Genomic DNA, 24,518 nt, shown 5'->3' with positions numbered 1-24,518 from the left:
ATTTCTTGATACAAGTATTCTTCAGTCTCATGTTTGTGTATGTTCTTTCTTCCGCCTGGGAAAATAATTTCTGATGCCTTTTATTTGTTTCATACCACAATACCTAAAATAGCCTTCTACACACAGTATGTACTCAAAATACAGCTATGTGATATTTTTCTGAAAATTAAAATACTATCCACAAATATATTTTTATAATTTTAAATATTTAAAGATGCTAAACTGAATACATGCAGTTAGTTTCTTCTAACCCCTCCCTAAAATAACAGCAAAGATGTTTTTTTTTTCTGTGTGTGTGGTTCTTTTTTTAAGGCCTAGCCTGCAAGGACAATAAGAACAGAAATAAAAAAGCAAAAGAAGTTTGGGAGCTGACAAAGCAAAGAGACGACTGGTAACTGACTCAGTAGACTCCATAAAGCTAAATCCTAAGCTAGACAAACAAAAAGCCAAGAATCAACCCATCTGTAATATGAGATCCCTTTGAGGCTCAGAAATTGGCAGGACCAAGTATCTAGAATCAGAGTGAAGGCAGAGCTAAAACCATTTTCTGGAAGAAAGTTCATTGAAGAAGCCTAGATACCGCCTCCCCTGCTTTCTGAAGTCCTCCCCTACTTCACACGGCCACAGGACTGATTCTCTCCTATTCTGGCAAAGTATCATAATTTTGCTCTCTCCGTAGAGGGCAAAACAAAGGGTCTCTAGATTGGGTATATGTTATAGGCTGAACTGTGTCCCCCTCAATTTTCAACGTTAAAGTCATAGCCCCCAGTACCCCAGAAAGTGACTATATTTGGAGACAGGGTCTTTTAAAAAGTAAGTTAAAATGAGGTCATTAGGGTGGTCCCTAATCCGATGTGACTGACGTCCTTATAAGAAGAGGCAGTAGGGACGCAGATGGAAGACCATGTGAACACAGCCATCTGTAAGCCAAGGAGGGGCCTCAGGAGAAGTCAACCCTGCCAGCACCTGAGTCTCAGACTTCTAGCCTTCAGACTGTGAGAAAATAACTTTCTGTTGTTAGGCCACCAAGTCTGTGGTACTTTTTCACAGCAGCCTTAGTAGACTAATATAGTATACTAGGCAAAAAAAAAAAAAAAAAAAAAAGGAAATTAAGTTTACAGATATCCCAGCCTTCTTTTCCCTTATAACTTCTGAAATGCTGGATGCAAGGTAGAAGACTGTTTACCCTAGAGACTCTGACAAAATATTGGCATCAGACTTTTCCCGAAGAAACCATCCAGCCACATAGTAAATACTACTGTCAACAAGCCACACCCACATGCACAGAGTTTCCAGTCAGCTTTTAGAGTTCCACCCTGAAGTACGAGCAGATGGGCAAGGATCAGCAGACCTTCAAAGAAAGCATCTAATATGAAAGACAGACCAAATTAAATAAACTGTAGGAACAGAGGCTACACAGGGAGACAAAAACTCTCAAACAGTATAATTCTTAAAAAGAGAAGACAGAAAATAGGATGCTAAAACAAAGGAACAAAAATCAAAAGAGTTCTCCAAAGTTAAAAATATGAGAGTAGAAATGAGCAACACAACAGCAGAGCTGGAAGACACAGCTGAAGAAATCTCCCAAAAAGTAGAAGAACAGGACAAAATTGAAAATGAGAGAGAAAGGACAAGCTAATTAGAGAACTGGTTAAGAAGGCTTAAAGTAAGACTATTTCTAGAAAGTAGAACAGACCATGGAGGGAAGAAATATCAGTATTCCCCAGGCCTGAGGGTCTTAAGTTTCCATAATGGAAATATTAGCAAAGAGGATGAACATTCGCCACAGAAGTTGAAAGCAGACCCCCCATTAAGGTATATCAAATCGTGAAATTTCAAAACACTTGGAAGAGGCAAATCCTACCAGTTTCCAAAGAGAAAACATGGAGTGCGTTCACTTTGTGAAAATTCATCAAGTAGAACACTTGTAATATGCACCTTTGCCTGTAAATGTTATAGTTACATAAAAAGCTTTAAAAAAGAAAGAAAGGAAGGAAATGAATGGCATCATCCTTTAGGAATAAACTCAGAAACTGGTTTAGGTGAGCAGAGAGACAGTAAATGTGCCTTCTCTAACAGAAAAAAACTAGATATGCCTACAAGGCACAAACTTAACTTGTTTTTGCACCTTTTATAAAAAAAAAAAAAACCTCAAGGAGTGAATGGTTGGACAAGAGTTTGAGTGGGTTTCTACATTTAGGTATCATTACCTAATGACCTTTGTTATGTCTAAACATTAGATAGCAGAGTCAGAAATTTAATTTCTGCTTAAAAAAAAAAAAAGAGGATAACAGACACAATGTCCCTTTCAACTCCATACAGAGAGATACAAGGACCCTTTGGCTCACTGCAAGTGGCCGTGTAAAATCTGATACAACTGAGCCACTGATACAACATGTTCATTAACCCAGGACTCAAAATAGGAAGTAGCACAGCCTACCTGGATCTTTCTTTGGAATAAGTGAATTATGATTCTCCAGGGGATGACCAAGGCATTTCCAAGAAGTAGTCTCTTTTTTCTTCAGGACAATCTCTATTTTTCCCACATTCTCAACAACTCGCACTGAAAAGAAGATAAATTGCATTTGTATTAATTGATATTAAATATAAGGTTTTACTTTTAAACCAATCTTTCTCAAACAACCCAAATGTCCCAATCAGATATGAATGACACTGAGCATTTGTGAGATAAATAAAATTTTGTGTACATGTTCATTCAAAATTGTTTATGCCTTATATGGCATTAAATCCAGTTTATGTTAGATGCAGATTAACTTCTTTCAAATTAATTTATCAAGGGCCAAACATAATGCTAGTTTTCATACAAGCTCAAATAGAGCCATGGCAACTAATTAACACATAGTTTAAAAAAAAAACTTAAATATACAAATTAGCCATTGAATGGATCCACAAAAGCAAATTTAATTTATACTCTTTTAACTTTTCTTGGGATCTGAGGGGTTCTTATGAGTGAATTCAGTAAACCAATATTGAGCCTAATAAACACAGAAAAAGCTTCAGGAGAATGAATCCCAGTAAAGTGCATGTCAATCTTTGATAATTAAAAATCTTTTAGTTTCTCTTTTTATTTTTGAATGTTTAAAATAGTTTAGAATACATGAGTACAATAATAAAATAAACTTTTAAAACTGATTAAATTTTATGAATTGAATGTACTTTTAAAGATCTGAAGTATATTTCCTTTTGTCTTTAGAAACAATGTCCTTCCTCACTGTAAACACGTAATTCAGTAGCAATTTAACAACTTTTAAACACAGGTTAATCAAATAAATTCAATTCAATGAGCACTGATTTGAAGCTTAACAAACATAAGAAGTCCTTGACTTTAAAGAGCTTAATTTATACAATTTACAGAACTTACTATGGTATAAAGAAAAGGGAAGGTATAGAACCGGTGTAAGGTACCCTGACAGTCCTTTAAAACAAGAAACCACATGTATATATGAATATAGAATGGAACATCATTCAGCCTTAAAAAAAGGAAGGAATCCTGCCACTTGCAACAACATATGATAAATCTAGCGGGCATTATATTAAGTGAAATAAATAAGACAGAGAAGACAAATAGTGCATGGTATCACTTATATGTAGAATTTAAAAAAAAAGTCACACTCATAGAAACAGAGAGTAGCAAAATAGTGCCAGGAGTTGGGGCGGGGGGAGGGGGGAATAGAGAGAGCTTGATAAAAGGGTACAAACTTCTAGCTACAAGATGAATAAAGTCTGAGGATCTAATGAATAACATGGTGACGACAGTTGATGACACTGTCTTGTATAATTGAAATTTGCTAAGACAACAGAACTTGTGTTCATACGCATAGACACACACACACACACACACACACACACACACAAAGGAAAATATGTGAGGTGATAGATGTGTTAATTAATTTGATTGTGTGAATCTTTTCACAGCATATACCTTTATCAAATCATAACATTGTACACTCTAAATCTTTAAATATATTGTAATTTTGTCAATTATATTTCAATAAAGCTAAACACAAAAAACAAGAAACCACCATTCTTTGATGAGTCTTCTATTGCTAAACAGCTGTGTAAAATCCACTTTGTGTATTTACATGCAGAAATAGTCATAATTTAATGTGCTCTGTCAATATTAAATATGTGAATATATACACCTAAGAAAAATTTGTCTGGTCTGGTCAAGTATATTTTTACAAGCTGCATGTCAGGAGTAGGGCCAGAAGGAAGAATGGGGACCGGATGTTTTTTTCCTAAGGAGAGGAAAAGGAAAGGGCAAAGAGATGAGATGAAAAAGGGGAAAGAGGGCTTCCCTGGTGGCGCAGTGGTTGAGAGTCCGCCTGCCGATGCAGGGGACATGGGTTCGTGCCCCGGTCCGGGAAGATCCCACATGCCACGGAGCGGCTGGGCCCATGAGCCATGGCCGCTGAGCCTGCACGTCCGGAGCCTGTGCTCCGCAACGGGAGAGGCCACAACAGTGAGAGGCCCGCGTAACGCCAAAAAAAAAAAAAGGGGGAAAGAAAAAAGGCGTAGGGGGAACTGAAACCAGAGGGAAACGAGTACATTAAAAATTAATGTACTTGCTTATATAGAAAACATCATGTCCTTGTCTGCAACATGAAAATATACACATGAATAATAAGACAAATGCTGTCCACGCCCCCCAATGTGTGTGTGTATGTATACGTGTGTGTGTATATGTACATAGATAAATTATTTTGGGTAGCTTACCAGAAAAATCTTCCTGAATCTCATGACTTAGGGCTGGAGAAAAAAAAATTTCAGTTAAGATCCAACTTCAGTTCCTATGGTCTACAAACACCATATAAGATCATTTAAATGGTTCTTTCATGCACCATTTCACATCTCTCAAACAAATCCTGAGAAATCAAAAGAAAGAAACTGAACACAACCAAAATACTGTATACAATGTTTTGAGACAAATTACTTAAATATGTATCTTCAATTTTTCCATTTCTCTCCCTATTAATTAAGGAGAAAATACTCAATTGCCCACAGGTGGATAACCCACACTGGTGCAAGGATAGTCCCAGATTGACAATGCTACAAACCAAGAAGGGAGCAAGGCAGGGAGAGATAGCACGTGAAACACACATACTCCAGGGTGTGCACGTGCGCGTGTGAATACAGGCCGGGACTGGGTCTAGTCCAGCGTTTCCTTTCTTACTGTTCTCTAAGTTGAATATTCATTCAGTTATTGAAAAAGAAAATTATTGGGCATCTATGCGTGTTATGCACTTTCCAGGTGTTACAGTTATCACAGTGAGTAAAAGAGAAAAATCCCTGCTATTATGGAACCTCATTCCAGAAGGGGGAGATACAAGAAGTATTTTTACAAACATCTGCTCTAAAGTTCACTGTGTTAATATAGTTACGTGGAACTTAAGATTCGGCATTATTTTAGTCCTTTCGATCTAATATTAGCAACCAGGGGTTTCACATTTTTGACTGTGGAATTTTTGTTTGTTGTTTATATGTGTGCAAGATACAGTTAGCTACAGTGTGAACAGAACTAGCCATGAAGTATTTGAAACGTAATAAATGCTGACACAGAGGTCTTCCTTAAAGAAAAATCATGACAGAGCTAATGAATAATGTATACTTTTCTAGACATCTGAGTTTTTGATTAAAACTCTCCCTAAGAGGCAATATATATTAGATCTTATGCTAGCACAAAATAGGGTAGCATGTATTTCTAGAAGAAATGTTTAAGATTTGAGGTTGATTAATGAATGGGGGAAAATAAGAAGGAAAAAACATTTATCAACTCCAATCAAATTCAGGACTAAAGGTCCTTCATTAATATGGTAAAGCCATGAGCTGAATCGCAAGTCATCTGAGGCCTGGAGAATTTCATTCTGTTTCGAAAAAGTAAATGAAACGTTCTTTACATAAGAATGTGTGCTTAAAATACAGTTTTCTTCTTGCTGTTTTGGTTTGTTTCATTTCTACTTTCTAACTAGAATAACATTACCTTCTTTAAAGGAGAAAAGGATGAACTCCTAGAGTCATCATGGGTGAGAAATGGATTAAGAATCTGCTACCTTGATTCTAGATTTTAGTCCTGATTTCTTTCCCGATAGATCCGTAACCTCTCAAAACAGACAGAAGTGAACTGTATGGTAGGTCTTTGCCCATGAAGGGACAGGCAGCTGAGGGGTACAGTATAACCTTGCGGCTGGCAAGAGACAGGCCGATAGAACAGCGCCTGGTGATGTCTACTCAGAGGGAGCACATGACAGGCAGGCCTCCGGAGATTTACTTGTAGGTATTAAGTTACAGAGTCTTACAAAGCTGGGCCAACAAGTATTTCATATGATTATTGATTTTGATCGCACCTAATTGTTTAAACTTGGGAAAAGTGAGGTTGTACTGCCATTTGCTAGCGCTTTCCTTAGTATAAATAACAGGAAAAAAAGATCAAAAATGACAAACCAAAATGACAATGGCACATAAAATATTATAGGTACTGAGACTCTACACCAGTAACTACTATACCTAAAGGAAACAAAAGTTGTTTCCACTAATACAGAATAAGGTACTTACCAATATGTATAAGATATGAATAATCCTGGATAACTGTTTCTACTCTAAAGGAATCATCCCGGTGATCAGCTATTACCGAGTCTAAATTGATATCCTTAAATGGAAATCGAAAAGAGAAAGATTAAAAAGTAAACTTTTCACCAAACTCCTATTACTCTACTTTTAAGCTGATCAGTGGAAGTTCATATGGTACTTATTTACAGAACCCACAAGCTAAATACACAGTATTCCTGTTTTTTGCTCTCTCATACAACCCAGTTCTTCTCCTTCAAAGTATATATCACAATTTTAACTATGCATTTGTCTATGCTTAATGTCTACCTTACACGCTCGTCTTTAAGCTCTAAGTGTAAGGGGCAGAATATTGTCTTCAGAATATTGCTCAGCACCGAGTAGGTGCTCAAATATTTGTTGAATAAATAATTTGGAAAAAAAATTAGAATCAGACAAGAAGCCAAGATATTTGTGTTCATTTTTATCTTTCCACTATTATGTGACCCTGTGCAAATAACACAACCTCTTGGGCTCGGCTTATCAAAATAATAATAATAATAATAAATTCACTAACAAATTTTTACATGTCTCTAATTTCTACATAGCTTTGGTGCAAGTTATTTTGGTGCCTATCGTTTACACCATACACTGAATACACTGTTCCACGTGGAAACCTTCCCCCTTCCCTTAATCATCCATCCTCCGCACTTCACTGATATCACCAATGAGAGCACACAGACCCCAACCTCGCCAGGCCCTGTCCTCTTGGTTCAGGACTGTTTGGTTAGGAGACAATACCGAGAGGCAGTGGAAGGCGGGACAAGCAGTGCCTCTCTGGGCCTCTTGGCTCTTTCAGGCAGAGGCTGGTCACTCCTGTGGAGCCATCAAATCCTGCTGCAGGAGTAGGAGGCACTCACCAGCTCAGATGTGGTTCTGTTACTACAGAAGTAGCATGAGTTCTCAGAAATTCCTAGCTGCCAGAACTTGTCTTTAAATCTCCACAGTTCCTCAAGTGTGGGAACCTTGCCAGTTGCTGGAGGATGTGTCTGGAGATGTTTTAAGTTGCCTGCTTATTTATCTGATTTCCCAGCTGGACTGTAAGCCTGGTGAGAGTTCAGTCTCTATGAATCTGGCCCATCATTAGATTCCTGAATTCTACGATGGTGTTGAAAATGAAGCAGGGATTCAATAAATACTTAGTGAATGAATTAACTCCTTAATTTTAGTTTTCAGAGGGCATTAACTGAACCCTGTTAGTAGCTTAGGCATACTAAGCTCCAGCAGTACAGTCTCTCCTGCCTCTTGAATTCCAATTTAAGTGCAGGAAATTAGTTTGTATGGTGAAGTTAAACTTGGACTCTCACTGCCGTTATCCATGCTTAAACAAAAAAAAAAATCACAGAAGAGCACATAAAATATGCTTCTTCCTAGTCTATTTTTTCCCTAAGATGCTATGGCATGGTTGTTAATAGCATATACTATGGAGCCAGCCTGCCTGGGTTCAAAATGCTAGATCTGCCGCTTACTGTGTGACTTTGGGTAAATTACTTAATTTCTGTTTCCTCATCTGTAAACTGGGGGTAACGAAAGGATCTACCTCACAGAGTTGCTGTAAGTTAATAAAAGAAGAGCTCTTAGAAAAGTACACCTGCGCATAACTAACATTTATTATTTACTTTTTTGTTTTTTTTCTGATCTTAAAAATGTGTTTACCTTCTGTTTAGTATATATGACAATGGTGACTAAAGCGTCTGTTTGGAACCAGTCATAGCTGTAAAATATTTTAAAAAGAATAAATAATCATGTACAGTAACATATATTAAATAATTAAATATATAATTTTAAAATATATACAATTTAAAAATATAAAATATGACACAATAAATACATGATTTAAAACATACAGTTCAAAATCTACAGTGAGAAATATATTTCTCTAGGTAAAGTTTTTTTTCTAAGTAATCAGTGGTGTTACCATGAAATAAATAATAAAGCAATTATTTCTCAATTTAAAATACTTATACTTCCATGTATTCCAACTTGGATAAAAACAAACAACATCCTTCACAAGGCACTTTTTATAAAGGTTACACATCTAAAATTCCTTTTATCAGAGCAGTAACACAACATGTTTTCTGAAGGAGCATGACAAAATCTACATGCTTATTACCTTCACTCCTCCCTGTCACAAATATATTATTACTCCTCAAGAAATTAACTCACCAAGGATGCTTAATGGTCAACAGTAAAAACTTAAGGAGAAACTAAGTCTTCGGTTTTGTAACAGCTATTGATCAAATTGATTCTGTTTTTGCACTTACTACCTGTATACAGGCCCCCAATGTGAATGCTAGGAGGTATCCTGAGGCCCTTAACTTAAAATTGAATATGAAATAATTTAACAGGTATAGCAAGTAGAGCCGGAAGCTGCTCTTATAGACTCACAATAGGGAGAAAGGTGGTAAGAGAAAGACTACAAATAACACACATAACCCTAAGGGCATCTGAAATATCATTAACAAAAATATACATGGATTGCTTAATTTACAAGACAGGGTACAATGCATTCTGAAGGATTTCCATTAAAAACTGATAAAGCAAACTAGACACACAAAAAATAGAATAGTTGAATAAATTATGGATATTCTATGATCAATTTCCATCATATGATAGAATACAGACAAAAAATGCTTTTGCAGAATCTTTCATGACATAGGAAATTGATCATAGAATATACTGTAATACTGTATTATCAAAATAGGATAGTATGGAAATAGGTATGACATGAATAAACTGTGTAGAATAAACCAAATATTAAGAGTCTATATCCAGGGTTGATGGGATTACAACTGATTTTATCACTTTCTTTTGTATTTCTCTGTATTTTCCAAGTTTTCTACCATGAGTGTAAATTTTATAATCAGAAAAAATAGCTCTTTTTTAAAGTTGTGGTGTTTAAAATGGGTTAAACTTCAGTTATGTTAAAAATTCATATTTATGGAACAGCTCATTCTCCAACAATGCCTGATAAATGAGGCACTACAGTTCTTGTGTCAAAGAAGCATAATTAATATAATAAGCAATAAATCAAACTTAGAGCCATTTTTGTAACGTGTATATTTTGGTGTAGAACTGCTTACGCTTAAAAAAAGTAAAACAAGAATGCATACCTCGGAGAACTCGGCCCTTCTTTGGCAAGTGGATCTGTCGCTTGGCTCTTGGGAAGCATGCCTTCACAAAGAAAAACAAACTAAATAGCTACAGTTCATCTATGTAGCATTTTTCTTTTCTTTCCCCCATCTTTTCAGTAAACTTCTTATTGAAATATTATAAAGGGACACAAGTCATAAATGTACTACTCAATGAATTTGCATAAACATACTCTTGTATCCAGCACCTCCCTGTGCCCCCTTCCACTCAGGGCCCCTCCCCCAAGGGTCATCACTTTTCTTTTAACATCATGATTAGTTTTTCCCTGCATTTGGCCTTTATAAAAAATGGAATCATAAAATATGTTCTCTTTTGGTCTGGCTTTTTTGGTCCAGCTCTATAGATATTTCAGTTAATGTCAAATCAGCATGATTAACAGTAAACAATAAATCAGGTCTGGAGCTTTCTGAGATTTTATCCAGGATGCTGAATACATCAGTAGTTTGTTCCTTTTTATTACTGAGTATTACTACACTGTACAAACATACCATATACCAGAATCTATTCATTCTCCTGTTGATGGACATTTGGGCAGTTTTTAGCTATTACTTATAGTGCTGTTATAAATGTTCTTGTACATGTACATATACATTCTTAAAGAACATCCATCTACATTTCTGGTAGGTATATAGGACATGTATATGTTTAGCTTTAGTAAATACTGCTAAACAGTTTTCCAAAGTGGTCATACCAATTTACACTTTCTACCAGAAGTGTATGGGAGCCCTGTTGCTCCACCACCTTGCTGACACGTGGTATTCTGTCTTTTTTCATTTTAGACATTCTTGTGGATGTGCCCCAGCATCAAATTTTATTTTTTATTTTTACTTTTTTTAAGATTTAATTTTTAATTTATTTTTGGCTGCATTGGGTCTTCATTGCTGCATTCAGGCTTTCTCTAGTTGTGGCGAGCTGGGGCTACTCTTTGTTGTGGTGCGCGGGCTTCTCATTGCGGTGGCTTCTCTTGTTGCGGAGCACGGGCTCTAGGCACACAGGCTTCGGTAGCTGTGGCTCATGAGCTCTAGAGCACAGGCTCAGTAGTTGTGGCTCACGGGCTTAGTTGCTCTGCAGCATGTGGGATCTTCCCGGACCAGGGCTCGAACCAGTGTCCCCTGCATTGGCAGACGGATTCTTAACCACTGAGCCACCAGGGAAGTCCTCAACATCGCATTTTCAAGGCTCTGGTTTTCTCATTGTTTTCAAAAACTCTGAGAACACGGAAGAGCTCCAAAGATACTATCAGTGATACTATCAGACAAACAACTTCAGGTGTTACATCACAAATTGCATAAAGTAGTCTACAATAAGACAATCTTTTCTAGTTAAAAAAGAAAAGGTAATTCATCTGGCAATCCAGCTTATTAGCTGAATTTCTATAACTTTCTTGTGCAAATAGGGAGAAAAAAGCACCCAATTTTTAAACATACATTAGTAATACGGTTCAGTCAGAGTAGCCCCGTGCATTTCGTAAGTGTCATACCAAACTTTTTGGGGGGGTTAGCAGCAGTGTCAGTCATAATTCCAAGTCATACTGAATGGCTGAGGAAGCCAGAGCCGCCGAGCCCAGAGGAGGGGAGATTAATAGGCTGGCTGCTCAGCATCTGTGTATACACTGGAAGAGCACCCCGTGCCTGAGGGAGGGACATGTTCAGCCTGGCCTCTGAGGGTGGAGCTCCTAGTCACCATGAGTATTCAAGCTGAGGGCAGATGAACACATGTTCAGGGATGTTATAGAAGGGATTATGGTAAGAGTCAGGGCTGTTCGATGCTTTGTGACCCCCTAGAGAGGTGGGAAAGGAAGGGTGGGAGGGAGGCTCAAGAGGGAGGGGATATGGGGAGATATATGTATGCATATGGCTTATTCACTTTGTTGTACAGCAGAAACTAGTAACACTGTAAAGCAATTATACTCCAATAAAGATATATATAAAAAAAGAATGTAAACAGTAGTTACACTCCTGAAAAAAATCTATCCTATAAAATAAAAACATCAATATAAAAAGATTTTAAAAAAAGGAGGGCTGCAATAAGGGATCTACAAAGTTCTCTGCCAAATCCTCTAAGCTTAGGCAAGTAAACACATCCTTTGTATAAAAAATATCTAAATACCCCAAATAATTCTGTGAGGCAATATTGTACACAGTCATGTGAACATGATTCATTTTTTACTATAAATGTATATGACTTACCGTTTAAGAGTTTCTTTTCCGCATGATAGTCTGTACAGTGGTTTAGAAAAAAAGTTATGTAAGAATATTGTAACATTAGAGAGAAGATCGGTTAATATTATTGAGTTAAAGGTAACAGCCCTCTTCTTGAAGGGCTTTCTTCCAAGGCCTGATGAGAGAAATAAGGCTGATAAACAGATGGCCTATGCTTTAAGTAAGAAATTTCATCTCTGAAGACTGCAGGCCATTTCTGCGGGTGTTTGTCTCCCATTTCACTGGGATTTTTCCTCCTTCTTTGGACATTTTTGTTCTAACATCTTGGTTAATTTCTTGAGAAAGCACATAAAGACCCAAGTTTTGTCCTGGTCATCATATTCTAAATTAGTTAAAACTATCCAAAGTTTATTAGATTACACTTTATATATGAAACACACATATTAACCCAAAGAAAGACACCTTATTATCTTTCCTATCTAGGTGAGCAGTTAAAATGATTATTATTACTCCAAATTTAAATGGCCAAAATGCTGAAAATATGTTAAGACTTTCACTTGTATATCAGTGCAATCAATCATTAGGGGTACAAGCCAGAAAAAAACTTAATGGGTGTCTTCTTTCAGGATGGCAGCCAGCTCACAAATCTATATTATATTTTGATCACCACAAGTTTTATAACCATATGTCAAAATAAAACCCTCAGCAAGTTACCAGAGTTTAAAAAAAAAAAAAAAAAGAATGCCAAGCTAACACAAAATATTCAAGTAGTAAACTAAATTGACAGACATTACTTGTTAAGGTGGCATCATCTTGTTTTGTAGAAAAAGAAACCAAAGTATGTATATCAAAGCTTTCAAATTTTTTTATGTTCTGATTTTCAATCAACCAGAGATCCCATAATTACTACCACTTCACTCACATGCCATAAAATACCCATGATTAAGGAGGTCAGATAACCATTTTTTTTATTTTCCCCTTTTTACCGAAGTAAGTTCATAGCTGAAAGGGATCTCAACAACATACACCAAATTATCATCCGCTCCCCTCATTAAAGGCTGAAAATCAGAGGTCAGGACTTGAATGAACCCCACAGCTCTTTAGCAGCAAAGCCAAGATTAAACTTCATCTCCCCTGAAACTAAGCACCATTTTTCTTAACATGTCATTGTGAGAGATAATACTTTCTGAAAAGACACAGGACCTAAAAACCATTTAAATTATGCCTCAAAATGAGCTTTGTTTTTCAACTACCAGATGAAAATCTAGTCATTAGTTTGCAAGGGATCACTGATGTCCCTGCTTGCTGACTTACTTTCATACAATTTCATCTGTCTTTGCTGCTGCAGTTGTGATCATTTGTTTTATCAATATCTTAGAACAAATAGCAAACTCACAGTAACATAAGTAAATTAAACCTAGTTTCAGTATACAACATAGTTGGCAGTTTGATGAATCTCATTTATCACGTAAAACAACTTGTTTTTATCTAAGAGGCTCAGATTTTGAAAACTTGTCCCCAGGGTATTTGTTTCTAGGGAAAAAATATGTCATCTCATATGATTACTTCCTGTCTGATGTGAATTGATTTGAACCTGTCAGAACTTTATGGATCCTGCTAAGTCATTCATTTTTTTCTGAGTCTTTTCTTCTTTAATACAAGAAGTATCAGGGCTTCCCTGGTGGCGCAGTGGTTGAGAGTCCGCCTGCCGATGCAGGGGACACGGGTTCGTGCCCCGATCCCGGAAGATCCCACATGCCGCGGAGCGGCTGGGCCCGCGAGCCATGGCCGCGGAGCCTGTGTGTCCGGAGCCTGTGCTCCGCAACGGGAGAGGCCACAGCAGTGAGAGGCCCGCGTACAGCAAACAAAAAAAAAAAAAAAAAAGAAGTATCAGTAGGAAGAGAACATCTACCTAAATGATCTAAAATATCTTTAAAACTCCACTAGTGTACTTTTGCAACTCTTTTTGAAAACTGAGTCACAGAAATAAGAGAGGCTATTTTTTTTTTATTGTTAAGCACATTTACATCAGAGTTACTCTAGGCACATGAGATACTTTCCTCTCTAACAAGAAATCTAACATTCTGTCTTGATAACTAATTCCATCATTCGGTTGGCTCCATGGCCAAGAAAATTTGCATCTTCTTATAATATTGGTTAGACTGCATTACTCTGATCAGAGCTTCTGCTTTCTGGAAAGGTCAGAGTCCTTTAGAAGGCTGGAGCTGTGATCTATCAGCACTCAACTCTTCTTTGGTAAGAGGGTTGGTGACAATTTTTAATTGTGACCCCAATCTAGTTTACCTCTTCTAAGTGGAGCCACAGAAGGATCCCCTGGGATGGGGAAAGTTAAAAAACAAGCAAACAAACAAACAAACAAACCCTGTCTTACTAGTATACTCATTCATTTAACAAATACCTGTTGATCATCATCTTAATAGGGATAGTGACACAATATTTAACCCTTTGGATAAAAAGTTAGGAAAATACGGCTACATGTTCAGTTTGCTTATACATGCGTAAAGATGATTTGGAAGGATACACAATAACACGGTTACCTGCATCTGTGCACAGGAGGGAAAAGGGTAGGTGGGAGACAAAGGTATGACCATGGCACTTCTCATTCTGGAATCATGTGAATGTATTACTGAAAAAATTAAATAAACTAAATTGGAAACTTCAATATGGTCTTTTCAATATGATATGATAAGTGTTTTAAAAGAGATATATAGAAGGTGGCATGGAAGCACAGGGATGAGGGAGGGCATTGCTACTTGGAATTTGAAAGGACTTCATTGAGGAAATAATATTTTAGCCACATTTTGAAAATATGTAAGCATTTGTCAGGAGGCCCTGAACAAAAACATTCTAGGAAGACAAATGCGGCACTTTTATACCTGAATGTCATATTTATCCGGAGCTACATACCCCATCTTCCTTTCTCACTCCAAAAGGCCGACGTCACGTAACCATCAGATAGGAGCTCCGTCTTATTACCAGGGATCTTAGTCACAAAATCGAAAGTGTACCATTCCATGTTCCCTTTACTGCTTTGCCTGGCCAGAAGACTCCCTGGTTCTCTACAATGTGTTTAATAACCATTTTTTCTCTAGAAATTCTTCCTCATCTCTAAAGAGAACTAACTCTTCATAACACAACTGAGGCCTAATTCTTGGTTTTGTTTCCGAAGTCATAAACTCATTTCTCAAATTCTATAAAATTTAATAATTTATGTATTATTAAATACATTATTAAATAATACATAAATAATAATTTATGTATTATTATCCTTCTCTTTTACTCTCCTTAATATATCTTTGTCAGTATCTTCTGAATCATCTTCAAGTTTTGTACATCTCTCAAACTTCAAGGCCCAGAAGTTTAGTCCTTATCCTAGAAGTAGTCTACTAGCAGAATTAAAATAAAGGTTTAATAGTTCAAACACATACTCTGAAAAATTCCAGGATTAAAAAGTTCTAAAAGTACCAGAGTATATAGTTACTTATTCCTGGTCAGTTTTTCTCTCCACGATTCATTTAACTAATCACAACAAATACTGCATTTTTAGAAGTTTGTATTTTCTGTTTTCAAGTCTATACTTGTAATTTTTTATTCAATTCTCCAATGTATTAGTTATTTTCTACTCTTGTCCTATCCTCAGAGGGATTAACCACTCCTCCTTATTTGGTATGACCTATACACAAATATACACACATTCAAAAATCATTTTTCAGGACTTCCCTGGTGGTCCAGTGGCTAAGATTCCACGCTCCCAATGCAGGGGGCCCGGGTTCGATCCCACATGCCGCAACTAAAGGTCCCGCGTGCTGCAACTAAGACCCGACATGGCCAAATAAATAAATAAATATTTTTTTCAAAGCTTGTTAAAAACAATCATTTCTCTCTGAAAACCAAACAAATACTAACTTAAACCAAACACTGGCCAGTCACAATCATACAGCAAGACCCACTTCCTGCTCAGGCCTGCATCTGCCCCCTGACCAGGGACTTCTCACCCCCCATTTTTAATTACCCGTCCCTTATATCTTTCTGACAGGAATCACTCAGACAGTGGGACCTATAGCACAAAAGCAAATGAAGGCAGCCTGGCTGAGAAAGCAAATCTGCTCGGCCAGTAAAGTCCACTTCATCATGACACCCGCCCCTTTCTCTCCACTAGTAACTGTCTTGCTCCCCCCGTACTGAGCCTCTGAGCTTGTGCTCTGTCCACCCACTTGAGCCCTGAACTGTCCCCATTTTATCAATGAGGAAACGGTAGCTCCTAGAAGAGGGAACTTTGACTGACTATACAGAAGCTGACCTCCCAGCTGGCAGCCAGCCCACCCAATTAGTGATGCCACTAATACCATCATTTTTAAGAATAAAAAACTAATTCATATATGAGGGTTTCTCCATGTCAGCACTAGGAACATTTGGGGCTGGATGATTCTTCATCGTGGGAGTGTATCCTGTGCCTTGTAGGGTATTTAGCAGCACTCCTGGCCTCTCCTCTACCCACGGGAATGCCAGTAGCATCTAGTTCAGCTGTGACAACCACATCATCTCCAGACATTGCCAAATGTCCACTGGGGAGCAAACTCAACCCAGGTTAAGAACCACTGGCATATACCAAAGAGAAATAAATTATTTGAAAGAGGATAACTTTAATGAGGTGATTTTCTGCCTTACAAAAGGAAGCACCCAGGATTTCTCTCAATGGTGGGCTTCTCCTATTAAATAACTGTAGCCTTTAAGGAAAGTACATATATCTACAAGCCTCAGGATCTTCCCTTTTAAACTGAGGGTGTTAGAACAGCTCTAAATCCCTCTTCCACCTCAAAAGTATTCTACTGATCTATGGTTCTAAGTGCTTTATAGTCAGCAAGTGCTTGTGAAAACTAAAAACATAAAGTATTAGAAACCATGATAAAACAATGAGAAATTAAGAAGAAACATTCCTGACACTGGGCTATGCCATTAGAAAATGTGACTATTTTACAGAATGGCCATGATTAAAAACTCTACAAATAACGAATGCTGGAGAGGAGAGGATGTGGAGGAAAGGGAGCCCTCCTACACTGTGGGAAGGAATGTAAACTGGTGCAGCCACTGTGGACAACAGTATGGAGGTCCTCAGAAAACTAACAGTAGAGCTACCATAAGATCCAGCAATCTCACTCTTGGGCATATATCTGGAAAAAACTCTAATTCAAAAAGATACATGCACCCCTATGTTCACAGCAGCACTATTCACAATAGCCAAGACATGGAAACAACCTAAATATCCATCAAGAGATGAGTGGATAAAGAAGATGTGGTACATATATACAATGGAATATAACTCAGCCATAAAAACGAATGAAATAATGCCATTTGCAGCAACATGGATGGACCTAGAGATGATCATGCTAAGTGAAGTAAGTCAGACAGAGAAAGACAAATACCATATGATATCGCTTATATGTGGAATCTAAAATATGACACAAATGAACCTATCTATGAAACAGAAAAAGACTCACAGAGAACAGACTGGTGGTTGCCAAGGGGGAGGGGGTGGGGGAGGGATGGAGTGGGAGATTGGGTTTAGCAGATGGTAGCTTTTATATATAGAACTGGATAAACCACAAGGTCCTACTGTACAGCACAGAGAACTATATTCAATATCCTATGATAAATCATAATGGAAAAGAATATTAAAAAAAGAATGTGTGTGTGTGTATATATATAACTAAATCACTTTTCTGTACAGCAGAAATTAACACAATATTGTAAATCAACTATATTTCAATAAAAAATATATATATATAAAGAAAATGTGACTATTTAAAAAATATATTAAAATTTTAAGAGTGCATTTATGATCTGGAACAGTGCTGTCCAGAAGAAACATAATGCAAGCCACAAATATAATTTAAAATTTTCTAATAACCACATTAACAATGTACAAAGAAACAGGTCAAATTATTTTTAACAATATATTTTCTCTTAATGCAATATATCCAGAATCTTGTCATTTCAACGTGTAATCAATGTAAAGTTGTTAGATATTTTACATTCTTTTTTTCATCCTAAGTCTTGAAATGCAGTATTTTACGCTTGTAGCACATCTCAATTTGGAGAGTATTTCCATACTTAATAGCAGCCACACGTGGCCAGTGGCTATAATAATGACAGCAAAGGACTCAAAAAAGGGCAAAAAAGAACATTTGTCATCTTTGCCAGAGAATGAAGTGTTCCACATAAATAATCAATAACTGAAGCTCACCTTTTCAAGCAAAATTTCTCCCTTTATTCATTATTGATATCTTTCTAAAGCACAATACAAACCACAATACTTTTTAAACAAAGGATTATAAAAAACCCACTGATTCTTCTCTTGATAAGGTCCCACTAGTATTATGTGTTTTATATTCTGACACTGTTAGCTCTTCTGTGTTCTTCCCAGATATCACTCCTACCCTAGAAGCCAGTAGATAAATGGAAAACTGTCCTCCCAGGACTGCTCAGCTGTGGGGATGCCTACAAAATGCTACTTCTGGCTCCTCCCTGCACTGGGGTCTGGAAGATCACCCCACCTAAAAGATGGTGTCAAGGATCTCGTATTGAAAGAAGCCCATATATAACATTTCTCTTCAGTATATCCATCACCCCCCCAACCCCCTATAAATCCGCATGTCAGCAAGTCTCCACCTACTGTTTCCACTTCGTCTCTGTTTTCACCCTCTATTCCTACTTAATCTGTTTTCATCCTCTATTCCCACTTCACCTCTGTTTACACTTCTGTTCCCATTTCATCTAGAAGCTCTAGTTGTGGAGTGAACATAGTCTCTAGTTTGCTACAGTTACAGTTTACTGCCTGCCCCCTGTTATCTCAGTATAACTACTAATAGAGGCTCCATTCATTCTCCAATCTGCCCCAGTTTGGACAACTACATGGTCACCCCATCTAATAGTTTCTATCCTTAAGTCTCATGCCAGCAGACTTCAAGGATCAATCTCTGCCTGTAGGTGAAAGGCATAGGAGGTACTGTTAAAACAACATTCACTTTAATTATCATGAACATTCTTGACACATTAAACCTTTCTCTTTAGTTACTTTGTCCCTTTTATATGATCTACTAGTTCTTGACACATTAAACCTTTCTCTTTAGTTACTTTGTCCCTTTTATATGATCTACTAGTTCTGGTTAGCTTGGAGTTCAGACTGTATCTTGCTGGATCTTAAGTCTCTACTGTTCCAAAAACCCGATCCATTTACTTGCAGTCAACAACTTTCCTGATTTGTAAAATTCTTGTCTTTGCTTCCTAATGCCTTGCAAGTTCTCTCACATCACTACCTGCTACTGGCCTCACCCTAGCAAAACACTTATAATCCAAAAAGGCTTTATAGTGAAACAGAGATTCATAAACACGTTCTCACATGCCCTGTCAATAATAATGATAATACTTAATTTTTCCCAGAAGCAGAGCCATGGTAAGACACATGCTGATAATTATAGGGATACAAAGGAATAGAAAACGTAAGCAGCCTCAGTATTGTAGGAGCAAAAGAGCAAAAGTAGCCACCACAGCAATAACCACTTCTACTATTCCCACCACCTGTTGCTTCTAATGCATCCGGTGGTTAGCAAACTTCGTTTAATCCTCACAATGACTTTGGGATGTTTCATTCTTAGACCCCATTTCACTGCTGAGCAAAAACACTCCGATCTGTTAACTGATGCTGAAGATCAACAGCCCATGAGTGTAATTTGAGGCGGAGATGAGATCTGAAGCCATGTTAGTTTCTATGAAACTTGTGCTCTTTCTACAGATCATGCAGCCTCAGGAGCCAATCCCAGGGCCAGAGACAGTGTGAAAAAGGAAACTGTTAATTTATGAATACACAGTATCTCAGAGTCCATTTCTCATTCTGGATAAGAAATATGTTTGCACTTCCCTGAACCAGGTGGTGAGGAGAAGGAATATTCATTACGGTTTAGTTCTTCACCATTAGAATTTAGTCAGAAATCCCAGTTTCCTCAACCCTTCTGATTTTGGTTTCATAAATCTGCTTTTGTTAGTCTTAACTACCTTTATTTCATCCTTGTTACTGAATGACTTTAGGCTGTCAGTTGTTTTCCCTCAGAACTTCCAAGATACTGCTCTCTTTGTCTCCTACTGATGTTCTAGTAAATCAGCAGTAACAGCTAGTAAATTACACTAGTAAATTAGCTGTCAATTTACTAATCACTGGTTTGTTAGTAAACCTATCTCTCTCTGGCTGTTGTCTTTGGTGTTCTGCAGTTTTACCATGAATAGTCTATGTGTGGATTTCTTTTTATTTATCTTGATTGGGGATTTGCTGAACTTGCTAAATCTGAGATTTGTGATTTACCAATTCTGGAAAAGTCTCAGCCATTCAGATGCTGCCTCTTCCTCATTCTCACTACTACTTCCTTCTGGAAATCTGATGACAAGTGTTAGATCTTATTGCTCTATCCTCCGCGTCTCTTGCATATTTTTCTATCATTTTGTTTCTATGCACCACGTTCTGTTCCACATCTGCTGCTCAGTCTGGCAGTTCACTCTTCTACTACGTCTAAATTCTAACTATTCATGCTATGCACTTTTTAATCTCACCAGCTCCATTTTTCATTTCTAGGAGTTCTATTTTTTTTCAATTTTACATGATTATTTTAGCAGTCTCTTGCTTTACTCATGTTACCGATTCATTCTTATTTTCCTAATCACTTCAAACATAATTATTTTTATTCATAATTATTTTTATAATTACTTGTATACAAATAATAAAGTCCAAGGGGTGAAATTCTGCTTTTGTTTCTGCTGACTTGCTTCCTCAAGTGTGTTTAATTTTTCTACTGTACACTAATAACTGGTGATATGTCTCTGTGGGAATTTTAAGGGTTTTAGGTTGAAAGTTTGTTCCACCGTTAAAAATGTGTACATAAATCTGCCAAGCAGGCAGGGAAACCAGTAATGGGAGACCACTTTATTTCTCGGTTTGAGATTTCTAAGACTACATAGGTGGTATGTATATTTGAATTCCCAACTCTTACATGGGCAAGACTGTGGTTACAAATTCTCAAAGGAGATTTCTCTTTCCTCTCCTCCATCACCTCATAAACAAGGTCAAGGCAGACTATCCTGACATCTCCCTTTGTTGTTGCACAGATTTCTTTTCAAGCCTTCCCATTTCACTGATCATAAAGACTTCAAGAGTCAAACCACAGGCAGGGATCTCAGCTCCAACTCCCGGCCTTTACAGACCCAAGATCCGGTCTCCCATTTCCTATGTGACCATTAAAATTCCCATGTGGCTCTACGTTCTAAGTATCTGATAAGTGCTGTGGGGAAATGGAGGCATCAGAACTAGCTTATCATCCTGGACCGCCGCTTCTAGCACCCCCTCTTTTTTTTTTTAATTAAATATCTGGGGACTTCCTTGTGGAATCTGTTCATTTTGAATGGTGTTTGCTGTATTTGATGAAACATTTTGAAGATTATGTCTTTCATTTCCAGGGAGGAAGGAAGGAAACCAGAAAAATCCTTTTATTAATTTCACGTCTCCTATGACACAGAAGCCTAAGGAGCTGGCACACTTTCTGACCACACTGAACAGTATTACAGAGAAGCACATGACCTTTAGTACCGGACTGTGTAAACAAGATATGTAATGTTCAGGATGAGGTAAAATTAGTCAGTTAGAAGCTTTCCTTAAGAACATGGCCCCTGCTGGCAGTGAATAGGTGAACTCAGGAGTAATTAAGAGAAGAACGGGATTTGTTTACAAAAGTAAACTGGTTTGGAAGAACTGCCAGACACTAAAGTTCAAACTAATTTGCTTTTGGTATACACGCAGACCTCGTTTTATTGTGCTTTGCTTTACTGCACTTCACGGATACTGTGTTTTTAAAAATTGAAGGTTTGGGGCAACCTGCATTGAGCAAGTCTATTGCTGCCATTTTTCCAACTGCATTTGCTCGCTTCATGATTCTAGGGCACGTTTTGGTAATTCTGGCAATATTTCAAACTTTTTCATCATTATTGTCTTTGTTATGGTGATCTGTGAGCAGTGATCTGACGTTACCATTGTAATTATTTTGAGACACCACAAACTGCGCCCACATAAGACTGCAAATTCAATCTATAAATATGTGTGATCTGACTGCTCCATCGACTGGCCATTTCTCCATCTCTCTTCCTCTCCTTGGGCCTCCTTATTCCCTGAGACACAACAATCTGAAATTAGGCCCATTAATATAACCCTACAATGGCCTCTAAGTGTTCAATGAATGGAAGAGTCCCACGACTCTCTCTTTAAATAAAAAACTAGAAATGATTAGGCTTAGTGAGGGAGGCATGTCAAAACCCAAGACAATCTGAAAGCTAAGCCTCTTATGCTAAACAGTCGGCCAAAGTGTGAATGCAAAGGGAAAGATCTTGAAGGAAATCAAAAGTGCTACTCCAGGAAAGCAAAACAGTCTTACTGCTGACATGGGGAAAGTTTTAGTGATCTGGATAGAACATTAAACCAGACAAGACATTCCCTTCAGCCAAAGCCTAATTCAGAGCAAGCCCCTAATCTCTTCAATTCTATGAAGGTCGAGAGAGGAGAGGAAGGTACAGAAGAAAAGTATGAAGCTAGCAGAGGTTGGTGCATGAAGTTTAAGGAGAGAAGCCGTCTCTATAACATAAAAGTTCAGAGTGAAGCAGCAAGAGCTGATGTAGAAGCTGTAGCATGTTATCCAGAAGATCCAGGAAGATAAGTAATGAAGGTGGCTACACTAAACAACAGATTTTCAGTGTAGATGAAACAGCCTTCTACTGGAAGAAAATGCCATCTAGGACCTTCATAGCTAGAGAGGAGGAGTCAATGCCTGTTTTCAATGCTTCAAAGGACAGGCTGACTCTCGTTAGGGTCTGATGCAGCTGCTGACTTGAAGTTGAAGCCAGGGCTCACTTAACCATTCTGAAAATCCTAGGGCCCTTAAGAACTATGCTAAAATACTCTGCCTGTTCTCTATAAATGGAATAATAAAGCACATCTGTTTATAATATGGTTTATTGAAGATTTTCACCCCACTGTTAAAAACTACTGCTCATAAAAGAAAGATTCCTTTCAAAATATTACTGCTCACTGACAATGCACCTGATCACCCAGGATGTCTGATGGAGATGTTCAATGAGATTCATGTTGTTTTCACGCCTGCTGACACGACATCCATTCTGTGCCCTGTGGATCAAAGAGTCATTTAGACTTTGCAGTCTTATTATTTAAAAAATACATTTTGTAAGGCTATAGCTCCCACAGATAGCGACTCCTCTGATGGATCTGGGCAAAGTCAATTGAAAACCTTCTGGAAAAGAGTCACTATTCTAGATGCCATCAAGAACATTCCTGATTCATGGGAACAGGTCAAAATATCAACACTAACAGGAGATTGGAAGAAGTTGATTCTAACCCTCCTGGATGACTTTGAGGGGTTCAAGACTTCAGTGGAGGAAGTAACTGCAGTCATGGTAGAAACAGCACGAGAACTGGAATTAGAGGTGGAGCCTGAAGATGTGACTGACTTGCTACAATTTCATGATAAAACTTGAACAGATGAGGAGTTGCTTCTTATGGATGAGCAAAGAAAGTGGTTCCTGAGATGGAATCTACTCCTGGTGCAGACGCTGTTAAGATTGTTGAAATGACAACAAAGAATTTAGAATACTACAGAAACTTAGCTGATAAAGCAGCAGCAGCGTTTGAGAGGACTGACTGATTTTGAAAGAAGTTCTACTGTGGGTAAAATGCTACCAAACAGGCCTGCATTCTACAGAAAAATCGTCATGAAAGGAAGACTCAATCAACGTGGCAAACTTCACTGCTGTCTTATCTTAAGAAGTTGCCACGGTTACCCCAATTTCAGCAGCCACCACCCTGCTCAGTCAGCAGCCATCAGCATCAAGGCAAGACCCTCCACCAGCAAAAAGATTGACTCTCTGAAGGCTCAGATGATGGCTACCTTTTCTCAGTAACAATGTGTCTTTAAATTAAGGTATGTACATTGTTTTTTTCAGACATACTGCTATTGCACATTTAATAGACTGGAGTAGAGTGTAAACATAACTTTTATGTGCACTGGGAAACCAAAAAATTCATGTGACTTGCTTTACTGCAATATTTGCTTTATAGCAGGGGTCTGGAACTGAACCTGCAATACTTCCGAAGTATGCCTGTATGCATGTACTGCTTATTTGTTTTATAGCAATAGAAAGAAAAAATCCTTTTTGAGCCTCTGTTACATTCATGCTAATTTACTCACATTAATTCTTAGCCCTATGAATCTGTGTACAGACGAAAAAACTTGAGGCTCAGAGACAGAAACTGCCATCTTTATGGCACAGCCAACAGGCCTCGGAGCTAGGGTTCAAATCTAGGTACGCCTGTGCTTGTTCTACACAGTTGACACAGGCCTCTAACAATAAGGCCTTGAAATACAAAACTCACTGAACTAAATAAATAGTAGCAGAGTCAGCTCAAACAAGCCAATGTATTCCTAATTTGGATGTCAAAATCAGGAGTTGTTC

General features: G+C 37.7%; 1 protein-coding gene across 2 annotated transcripts in view; it reads right to left on the bottom strand.

The window, feature by feature from the left end:
• Positions 1-24,518, bottom strand: part of LOC132500294 (cytochrome b5 reductase 4) — an 87,143-nt gene that overhangs the window by 28,753 nt on the left and 33,872 nt on the right. Inside the window, exons 5-10 of one of the 2 annotated variants that reach the window (XM_060115257.1) lie at positions 11,967-11,996; positions 9,738-9,798; positions 8,281-8,338; positions 6,574-6,667; positions 4,738-4,770; positions 2,441-2,563 (exon numbers count right to left, since the gene is read on the bottom strand). In XM_060115257.1, coding sequence (XP_059971240.1) covers positions 2,441-2,563; positions 4,738-4,770; positions 6,574-6,667; positions 8,281-8,338; positions 9,738-9,798; positions 11,967-11,996 — 399 coding nt within the window. The remainder of the gene's footprint in view (positions 1-2,440; positions 2,564-4,737; positions 4,771-6,573; positions 6,668-8,280; positions 8,339-9,737; positions 9,799-11,966; positions 11,997-24,518) is intronic. The other variant, XM_060115258.1, reaches the window with a different exon arrangement.

Source organism: Mesoplodon densirostris, chromosome 12 (assembly GCF_025265405.1).
Source record: "Mesoplodon densirostris isolate mMesDen1 chromosome 12, mMesDen1 primary haplotype, whole genome shotgun sequence".
Classification (NCBI taxonomy): Eukaryota; Metazoa; Chordata; class Mammalia; order Artiodactyla; family Ziphiidae; genus Mesoplodon; species Mesoplodon densirostris.
This window is presented reverse-complemented; position numbering and strand designations above follow the sequence as displayed.